This window comes from Parambassis ranga, chromosome 4 (genome assembly GCF_900634625.1).
Source record: "Parambassis ranga chromosome 4, fParRan2.1, whole genome shotgun sequence".
Classification (NCBI taxonomy): Eukaryota; Metazoa; Chordata; class Actinopteri; family Ambassidae; genus Parambassis; species Parambassis ranga.
Window position 1 is genome coordinate 7,665,096 of NC_041025.1, and position 9,481 is coordinate 7,674,576.

Sequence of the window (9,481 nt, forward strand, 5' to 3'; positions counted from 1 at the left end):
TTTGCACCATGTGAAATACAGTCTCTGAAAGAATTTATGAAAATAGTTAAGATTTACAGGCTGAAGATCATACAAGAATAGACCTCCAGTATAAAATATAAAACAATACCGCAGTGCTAAAGAAAAAAAAACCCATAAATCTCAATGACTGAAGCTGTAACTTCATCAGAAATACCTGGTGTGGCAGAGCTTATGAGCCTAGGTTGGAGCTCCACAGTGCCTATTTTATAGCAAGCAAGCAATGGCACACACCACGCCTAAGATACTCTTATGCTTACATTTCAAAATGCATATTTTCAAGCAGCAATTACAAAAATTTATCAATGGACAATGCATAACCTCTGAAAAAAATACTGTATGAAAACATCCCTGCTACTTTGTTTCCAAGTACAAAACCTCTACCAATAAGTTGCTCCAGAGTAGCAAGAAGTCCGTTTTATGTTTTTTTTTTTTTTTTTGTTAATTTCTGTTTTTTTTCCATCTTCGTTTTGTTTTTATTGGGTAAAACTCAGTCCTCACATTGAGTGCCATAGTTAATGACAGTCTTCTCCATCATTTCACTTTGCTGAAGGATCCAGGAACATGCAAGCCTCGTAGTGGAGGTGCTAAAGAGGCTCCTGTAGGCCTGAGGATTAGCAGCCAGGGGCTTAAGCCAGGGCTGGGAAGGCCTCTGGGTCGTCCACATTTGGCACAGACGCAGATGACTGTAAGGAAATGACAAGTTATTTCCCAGTATTTAACCAATGAAATAAATAATTACAACTGAGACACTTTGAGTGTTACAGACAGCTAAGGTCACCTACCCTGTCACTTCTTCCCCCACGGATTGGCCTAGCAGGTTCTCCACGGCCACGACCTCCCCGGCCACCACGTGGTCCACCGCGCCCACGGCCTGGGCGACCCAGGTCGCCAAAGTTGATCTCCAGCTGGGTCGTGATGTCATTGGCTGGCTTCCGGAAGTGGTGCTCATCTTCGCCCTGATTTACAAAAAAGTGGAGGGCAAGGTGCCATGTTTGAAAATGTACAATTTTTGTTCAATAATTGTAAAGTATATGTATAAGAAGGTAAATCTACCTTGGGCTCAACGACCTCAGGGTCAATCAGCTCACCTTTCTTGTCCTAGATTGGAGAAGGGTAAAAAGTTCACATTACCACATCAGAAAGAGCAAAATCCAGACAAACCAGACACTGTTAGGTCTTTAACTTGTTCTGCATGATATGGTGACATCAGTGCTGGGTTACAAAGGATCAGTACAATGGTATGTGGAATGAATGCATACTAATGTCAGGTAGTTCCCACTTTCACAAAGACTGACTGATGCTTATGTTGGGCAGGACCTCACAGTTACACCTGTTACACACCCTACTTGATCTCCCTGGAGGCAGAAAGCCTCACAAGATCTACTTGATAAAGAGTTTAAATATACACAGATGGTGTGAGTGAAAGTAAAGAGCTGCTGCATAAAAACTCCAAAAAATGCAGGCTTCTGAATTTTAAAAGAATATAGTTGTTAAATCTTTGAATGCCACAGTTCAGCAAAGTCTAAATTAAATGAACAGGGAGGCAATCGGGTGATTGTGTAACAACAATATCAAAATTCAAACTCACCTCTGCCTTGGACTTGTGCAGCACAAATCCTTTGTTCCAGTCAGCTCCCTCATTGGCCTTACGGATGTTAAATTCCACCTTGGTCCTTTCCTTGTCTTGCATGGCCTTCCATTCATCCAGAGTCATCTCCTTGGGGCCTTCCTCCTTCACTTCCTCAACCTCATTCTCCCTTCAACAGACACAGACGACAGATGACAGTTAACATAACATTGTGGTTTTTATGGTCATTGCAGGTAAATCTGAACATGTGCTTTTGTTTCAAGTTACAGAAGTAAGAGAAAGAGAACTTACTTGTTCTCAGAGTCAGCGGGGTGGTGCTCCTCTCCTTCAGGGTTCTCTTCAGTAATATTTGATTGGTCAAGCTCACTGTAAGAACGCAAAAAATCTGGTCATATATCCTAATTACTTAATAAAACATTAAAATAGTCACACGCCTACAAAAACCCACATTCTTCCCTTTCGCCCTAGTGACAATGTCCCAGAAAAAAACACAACAAATGATCGAAACGAAGCGTAAATAAACCTATCGCTTGCAGACATGCAACTTGTGTCATGACGCAGTTTTTTGCTGTACACTGGAAACTCACTTCAGTTCATCCTTGACAGTGCCCCAGTTGTGAGATCCACTTCCACCACGCTTCTCCTCACCTTTCAGACTACTGAAACAACATTTGCTTTAACCAAGATCGGAACACTTTAACTGCATCAAAATACACAAGATCTTTATCCTACCGTTTAACCAAAAAAAAGTGTAATTTGCTAAACTGTACAGGTGAAAAAGCACTTACGATCTGTCGCTGCCACTGTGTCTATCAAATTCACGTTTCCCTCTGGAATCAAAGCCATCGCTCCGACCCATGCCGCGGCCCCTGCCGCCACGGGCTCCTCTACCGCCACCACGTCCTCTCATTGGCCGATCACCAATGGGCCTGAAGAGATAGAACAACAACTTTGGTTAAAAAAAAGTAATGATAAGATTTTCTTCCAGATTGTATCCTTAGGTAGACAACTAGACTTAAATGGTTTTTGATACAACTACACCTGATATTTTGCTCACTTTGTGACAGCATAACATAAAGATGTGCACAACATGAATACTTAACCTTCTGAGCTGTTCTGGTGAACTTGTCAATTCATCCTGGCTGCTCTGCCTGTTCAGCCTCAAAATGTTTACCAGCTAGTCACTGTTTGCTGTTCGATCCAAGGCATATCACACATTATGAGCTTTTTTAAGTTCCAACAGGTAGCTGAAAACAGCTGAACTAAGAGACCCATTAGAGTGAATACTAACACTAAAGTTCAAACTACACTCACTTGAACTCACTATTGCGCTCAGTAGATTTGAAGGGAGCTGGTGATTCAATTAATAATTCTCTTATATAGATGGTGGGCGAATAAATAAGGGGGTTTGCCATCATTTTAACTCATATACCTTACTCAAGTGTGTTACGTTAGAACCTGTAGCAAAATGGGCAAAACTACCAATTCTTATCACCGTAAGCAACGCCTTCAACAGTTGCTGTCCCACCCCATAATCAAAATCTCATCAGGAAGAGGTCTGCTTCATTTTAAAAAATGGTTAATGGCAATAAAATATACTCTTATCAGCCAACGTGTCACAATGGAAGTTTAACTTACTTCTCAACAGAGAACTCGCCACCCTCAGGCTTCTCGCCAGCATCTCCAGCAGGCCTCTCGAAGCGTCGAGGTGGCCGCCTGTCAGCAGGCCGTCTGTCTGTGGGGGGGCGCCCTTCTCCCTGGCCGCCCTGGGGTCTGGATCCATCGCCCTCCGGCTTACGGCCCATTCTCCTCATTCCAGCACCTTGAATTGACCACAACAGGAATATTAGGTGACGAATCGGTTTGATAAATCAGAACCCAGTGTTGAGTGCAAGACAAAGAGGGCTTGACTGGGTACACAATTCTAATTAATATGCAGAGAATGTAAACTGGAGAGAGGAAGTCCACTGGTCCATTTGTTTTATTCTGCCCCCACCCTCCCCTCCCCTCCCCCTCACTGAATTTTAAAACTATGTGTAAACAATTAAAACAATCAAACGTTCTATTATGGTCACTCATCATTCCCTGCTTTAATTGGTAAAATCATGGGGGTTGCTTTGCAGTTGAAAACAAAGGCTGCACAGTTAACCCTTCGTAGCACATGGTTGACTGCCAAAGACCCAATGTGAACAACAAGTCCCGCCCATTGCTTAAATCACCAGCTACAAAAATAGATCTTCTACACTACACAGCAGCAGCTGAGTGACCCATAGTCAGCGCACCTGTCTCATCTTCTCTCAACAGATATGAGGCCACTTGGCTGCCTGACATGATGATAATGGGTCAACTAACGTGAGTCTGACACATTTAAGGTGATAATAGGAGTAACTTTTATAGTGGCCGCGGTATATATATAATAAAAATGCGGTTACACAGGAAGGAGAATAAAAGCTAAAGCATGTCAATGGCGTACGCCCGGCCCGTATTGTGCACCAATGGGAAGTAGTAGTTTGAAGGCTGTGCTTTAACACGCCCCACACCACCACGAGGTTCATCGCCGTGAGCACATTGCTGCTCTTAACACAAATCCACCTGCATGTCCGCCCTTATAATAAATACATGTGTGTGACTCTTTACAAGCAACTGTACTTACACGTGCGCGGGATCATTTAACAAACCGCATTTTTGACTTTCTTTACTTTAAATTAAAAAAAGGAGCAGTCGTTTTTAGACTATTCTGGTTTTGTCATCGAAAAGTGGCTTTACTTGGATTAATTAAGTGACAAGGGTACATTTAAGCTTGTAAATACACGCCACTTTCTACAGCTAACTAGGCTTTCGGGTTCTGCCTGTTCAGCAAGGCCCATGGGGGGAACAAGCCAAAACAAGTTGTCTTGCAATCTGTGTATTGCTGAATTGTTTAAGCCCTATCGACTCCACTGCAAAACACTTCTGTACATATGTCATTGTTCTAGAAAAATGACAGTCCACACGGGCACAAAAGCAGCCATGCGGACCCCATGTCACGGGGCTTATGAACCGCTGCTAGCTAGTAAGCAAGCAACTTAGCCTTAGCATTTTTTAATGCTGCTTGCCTAACATACCTAAAAAGAAGAAATATATATTACCATCTTTTTTGAGTGGGACGGGTGCCTGGGTCTCCTCCTTCTTATCAGCCAGGGGGACCTTTCTGTCTTTTTGGGACTCCTTTTTCGGTTGCTTGGCAGCCTGGGCAGCAGTCTTGGCGGCACCAGGAGCAGAAGGCTCCTTCTTCTTCACTTCAGCCTGCTTCAGCAGCTCAAATGGATCCGACTCATCGTCAAATAATTGGTCGAACCGATTGGTTATGGCACAGCCAAAACCTTCTTGCATTTGTCCGGGCATGATGACGCCCCTTCAGCAGGATTTTCCTCCGATTCTACGAGGCTTGGTGCGAACACTTCGCTAGATGAAGCCACAAGATGGCTGGGAAAGGACCTTCTTCTCTTCCGGCGCGATAGACATCCGGGACCTCGGCGTTTGCGCAATGTGGGGTATGTAGTTGTTTCTACAGAAACATTGCCACGGATACCGTTGCAGAAAGATCCAAGAAAAACTCCATTACCCACAATGCAGTCAAAACAGTCGCTGGTATTACTAGCTAGTTCTTGAAAAGCCTAGCATGTAAGCATGGGAGTCCTCACTTAGTTCTTGCTCTTGTTTTGACGCTTCAGACCTTTTCAGACAGTTTTTTTACAGCGTTAGTTTTCAAACTAAAGAGGGTTTATTAATTTAATAAAGTTATTTTAAACTGTCACTGCATCTCTGCAGACCTTGAGGGAAGACAACATTCAGTTAATGCATATGCTGTGAAACACTTTGTAGGTATTTATTGAAAATAATGAATAGGCCTACACTAACAGTATTCTGACACTCATGTTGACTTAAAATAAGGGTTCAGGCAAGGCCAACAGCAAAGCCCCAGTCCCTTTAAAACCCTGCTGCAAATGTAAACATTTCACACTTGTAAACATATCGGGTTAAAGACACAGCTTGCTGTAATAAAAACTGATCTAATAGAAACATGTTTTTTGAGAACTGTATAACAATAAAATCAAATGAGGATAGGACATTTAGCAGCTTAGCCAATGCTAGAACTGGAGGATGATTTCACAACACCAGATCCTCTGTTGCCTATTGTCCCTGAAAAGAAAGGTGGGAGGAAACAAATCCTGCATAATAGGTGCACAGAAGTGAAGGCATTTTCCAGATATGGGGTTAGTCTCATTATTAAATGAATAATAAAGTCAACTGCACGTCTAAAAATGAACAAATGTTTTTTGTTGTTTTATTTCAACAAATGACACAGGATTTTGGTTCTATTAGAGGACCTCAACTCAGCCACAGCCTAATAGGGCCCAGTTTTTAAAATGTAGTTTAAAAGTTACAGAAAGTAGCCTATCATTGATCATTGGTGGTATTTTAGGAGATGTGGCTGCTGGTGTTTGACCTTTTAAGGAAAGTTAAGGCCTGACAGCTGACAGGTTTGTAAAGGGAACACTGTGGTGTGATTGTCAGGGAGACAAATGGACATTTCAAGTGAAGATATAAATGATCTTGTATAACAGCAAGCGCAAATGTTACAGTTTAATTATTGATGCATCTAGGAGAGGCAAACAAGATTAAAGGTCAGGGTAACTTAAAAATCATTCAAATGGGCAGTCAGGAGGAGTCAGTGCATTGGCTTATAAGCCTGGCTTATTTATAATGAGTGGCTACAGAAATCCTTGATTGCAGTCAGCCAACTTTTTGGCCCCACAGAGCAGGTCCACCCCCACGATGATGCACCGATCCCTCCTCCTCAGCCGACTTTCAGAACTCCACTGAATTATTCCTGCGCATCCAAAATGACGTCTCCAGTCACCAAAGCGATGATAGAGTCCTACGCGCTCATGGTCATGGTTATGGGCACGTTCTTCGTGTATTTCTGCGGCATGGTGTGGGCTTTTTGCAACCCGAAACTGAGCGGAGCTGAGGAGCAGGAGAGCGGGACTGGGAAACTACCAGCGGAACGCATGGATCCTTGCCGGCTTTGCGCTCCAAAACCTCCCGTGGGAAATTCCAGGTGCGTCTGTACGCATCTGCCGGCACCGCCGTACAGCGCGGACGGGTTTACACAGACCACGTATGTTAACTTTTGGGACGATACTGACAGTCTGCTTGCAGACTGTAATGCATTTTGTCGTGAAGATCTCGGGATTAAAAACCAGATTGGAGAAAGTTTCTCTTGTACGGAGTAAGGACGGCGACGTGACAGTGGACCTGGACTGGGTAGAGCAGGCAGTGCTTATTTTTTATTATAAACTCCTTCCCCAACATTTGCAGTGTTTCAGTTCTGATACATGATATATAAAAACAGTAAATCAGGCTTTATGCTGTAGGCTTGCATGTTGCTGTGACAGGCAGAAGTGTGTGAAGTCTGACAGCCAGCTGCTCCCAGGGGACCTGTCAGACAGGAATAAATACATTTCCCTCCAGAACTGTGATTTGCATCAGGATGGCTCAGATCCTGCAGGATGCTTCCTCTTGTTCCTCCATCAGTTTCTTCCTCACTTCACTTTCTAGTTGCAGTAATTTCTCATACAAAGATTCTGATGTTTCCAAATCAATATCCATCTGCAAAATGGAGCAGAAGACTCACTGCATTGTCGACTGTTTGTTTATAGTATTGTGTTTGTTTACCTGCCTTACCTTATGTGGTTGTGTGTAGTTGGTTCCAAGCCCAGATGTTAAGCTGTGGTATTTGACATATGGGTCCAGTGATTCAGGCTTTTGCTTAAACAGCCACAGCTGAAACAAATAGCATACTTCATCAATCTGTATAGAACTGTAGGAAAATAGTCATCTTATCTTTATTTAACGTACCAGAGCTTCAGCTCCGTTATAAGCTGTCAGTGTGAAAGTGTTGGTGAACATTCTGATCTGTGAAAATAGTATAAAGTTATTATTTTGAATCTCCAAAGAATACAGATTACTACTAACTGAAGGTTTCACTCACAAGCCAGAATATGGGCATAAGCAGCGTCCAGAGGAAGGCTGGGAAGGAGGGCAAGATGCTGTAGGTCAGATTGGTCATCACAAATCCAGGACAAATGACAGATGAGTACAAACCCTATACAAATGAACAAACACAGTCATTAACATCTGAAACATCCTGAACATAAGTCATGCTCAGAATGTCTGGGGCATGACCTGTTTGTTGTAGTGAGTGTTGAGGGCCAGGCTGAGCAGGTCAGAGGCGTACTTGGAGGAGCTGTATGGCTGGGTGCCTCTCTGGTGCTGTATGTCTTCAAGGCTGAAAGCTGAGCGGTGAGCGTTACTAGAGGAAGTCCAAACCAGCTGTGAGGTCTGGCCTGCCTGGCAAAGAAGCGGCTCCAGCTCCCTGACCTGGGCCACAAACGCCACAAAACCCATCAATGATGTATAAAACAAAGAAAGAAAAAGGCAGTTAGCTCTGATAGCGCAGGCTCAGCTGCTCATTTGAGTAAGATTTAACTCAAGACAACTCAATTTTACAAAGAAACTCATCTGTCTAAAAGGAACCATGTGTTTCACTGCAACAAAGATAGATTATAATGTGAGGTTATTCTTTGATGGCAACTTAACACCAGTCAGAATCTACCTGCAAATGCACAGTCAGCAGAACAGTGACCTTATGGCTAGAACAGTGCTGTGCTGTTAATTTTTAATGAGTGTAGTTGCTAAGACACACAGATCCAGTATCACCTCTATTTGTTCGATCGAGGACAAACGGCAGACAAAAATGATTCTCCCTGCAGAAGACTGGAGGGAACAAGCAATTTTTCAGAAGCCAGAACTCACAAGAAGGAAGTGACCGAAGAGGTTGGTCGCAAAAACTTCCTGCAGGCCGTCAGGGGTGACACCATCCTTCTGCGTCAGAATCCCCTCCCCGGTGGCAAACATAGTGATGACACTGCTGTAAAAAAGTGTTAAAGGAATCTGAGAAAGATGATGAAGTAACAGATGTAAGTTCAGTATGCTGTGTTAAGATGGTAACTACTGTGGATATAATCAGTATAATATATCCAGTCAGAATATAGTGGCAGTATAAATAAGTAACACTGTGTACCTGGAAAAGAGGCCTTTGAAAAAGGCGTTTACATCAAACTGTGGGTTCGGCATGATGCCTGCGTTGAGGAAAAGGTAGTCCAGCCGGTCGTATCTGCAGAAGGCAACCAGATACACATGTTTAATCCTCTGTAACGCCAGCTTAACCTTAGATTTGACTTGAGTGCTACTGATTCCATCTTCCCACCTGAGTCTGACCTCCTGTGCCGCCCTGATGATGGAGGAGATGCTGCTGGTGTCCATGTGCAGCAGGGCCACCTGGGCTGCAGGGTGAGAGGCGAGGAGGGCAGAGTGAGCAGCCTGAGCCCGCTGCATGTTCCTGCAGGCCAGACACAGCTGGAGCCCCTCTGGGATCTGTGAGAGGAGACGCTCACACAGAGCCAGGCCAATGCCACTACGGGGAAATGACACAGTATGCTATGGGCAACAACGTATTTGCAGCATTTACAGGATTTGAAGACAGTTTAAATGAATATTCAATCTGTAGTGCACCCAAAGTCTTTTATGATCCTAAATGATAAGCTATTTTCATGAAATTAGTGTTTTTTTAAAAGATGTAAGAAGTATCTCTGAAGACTTCAGATACCACATTTGATTTTTGTTAATGAAAATATAGGTCATTACCTGTTTGCTCCAGTCACCAGCACCACCTTACTCATCTTGTTGAAACACTACTCTAGCAGCCTGGAATTGTTTAACAGCAACAAGTTGAGCCCCCAGTCAGAAAAATGGTTTCAGTAGTTT

General features: G+C 43.4%; 2 protein-coding genes across 5 annotated transcripts; both read right to left on the bottom strand.

The window, feature by feature from the left end:
- Positions 1–409: 409 nt before the first annotated feature.
- serbp1a (SERPINE1 mRNA binding protein 1a) lies at positions 410–5,116 on the bottom strand. Of its 4 annotated transcripts, none has more exons than XM_028403760.1 (9): positions 4,738–5,116; positions 3,248–3,431; positions 2,398–2,538; positions 2,197–2,265; positions 1,901–1,975; positions 1,610–1,781; positions 1,075–1,119; positions 804–977; positions 410–704 (listed from the first exon to the last, which is right to left on the bottom strand). In XM_028403760.1, the coding sequence occupies exons 1-9, from the start codon at positions 4,991–4,993 to the stop codon at positions 648–650; spliced, it is 1,173 nt and encodes a 390-aa protein (XP_028259561.1). In that variant the 5' UTR covers positions 4,994–5,116; the 3' UTR covers positions 410–647. The 4 variants fall into 4 exon arrangements, with proteins under 4 accessions (XP_028259561.1, XP_028259559.1, XP_028259562.1 ...); XM_028403758.1 differs by having other exon boundaries at positions 2,197–2,268; positions 4,738–5,115; XM_028403761.1 differs by having other exon boundaries at positions 1,610–1,778; positions 4,738–5,113.
- Positions 5,117–6,740: 1,624 nt separating this feature from the next.
- On the bottom strand, positions 6,741–9,396 carry hsd17b7 (hydroxysteroid (17-beta) dehydrogenase 7). The gene is made up of 9 exons (XM_028404219.1): positions 9,362–9,396; positions 8,925–9,131; positions 8,739–8,831; positions 8,471–8,585; positions 7,841–8,035; positions 7,647–7,760; positions 7,514–7,570; positions 7,340–7,438; positions 6,741–7,264 (listed from the first exon to the last, which is right to left on the bottom strand). Exons 1-9 carry the CDS (start codon positions 9,394–9,396, stop codon positions 7,151–7,153), a joined length of 1,029 nt encoding a protein of 342 aa, XP_028260020.1. The 3' UTR covers positions 6,741–7,150.
- Between the last annotated feature and the right edge of the window lie 85 nt (positions 9,397–9,481).

What these genes read in the sequence shown, in the direction of transcription:
- serbp1a (XM_028403758.1), bottom strand. Translation starts at nt 4,993, where the DNA reads ATGCCCGGACAAATGCAAGAAGGTTTTGGCTGTGCCATAACCAATCGG. An exon ending in CGTCCCACTCAAAAAAGATG is followed by an intron (nt 3,432 to 4,737) that starts GTAATATATATT and finishes GGTCAATTCAAG; the next exon opens with GTGCTGGAATGAGGAGAATG. An exon ending in CTGAGGTCGTTGAGCCCAAG is followed by an intron (nt 978 to 1,074) that starts GTAGATTTACCT and finishes TTTGTAAATCAG; the next exon opens with GGCGAAGATGAGCACCACTT.
- hsd17b7 (XM_028404219.1), bottom strand. Translation starts at nt 9,396, where the DNA reads ATGAGTAAGGTGGTGCTGGTGACTGGAGCAAACAG. An exon ending in TCTTCGGTCACTTCCTTCTT is followed by an intron (nt 8,036 to 8,470) that starts GTGAGTTCTGGC and finishes TTTGTGGCCCAG; the next exon opens with GTCAGGGAGCTGGAGCCGCT. An exon ending in ATAACGGAGCTGAAGCTCTG is followed by an intron (nt 7,439 to 7,513) that starts GTACGTTAAATA and finishes TATTTGTTTCAG; the next exon opens with CTGTGGCTGTTTAAGCAAAA.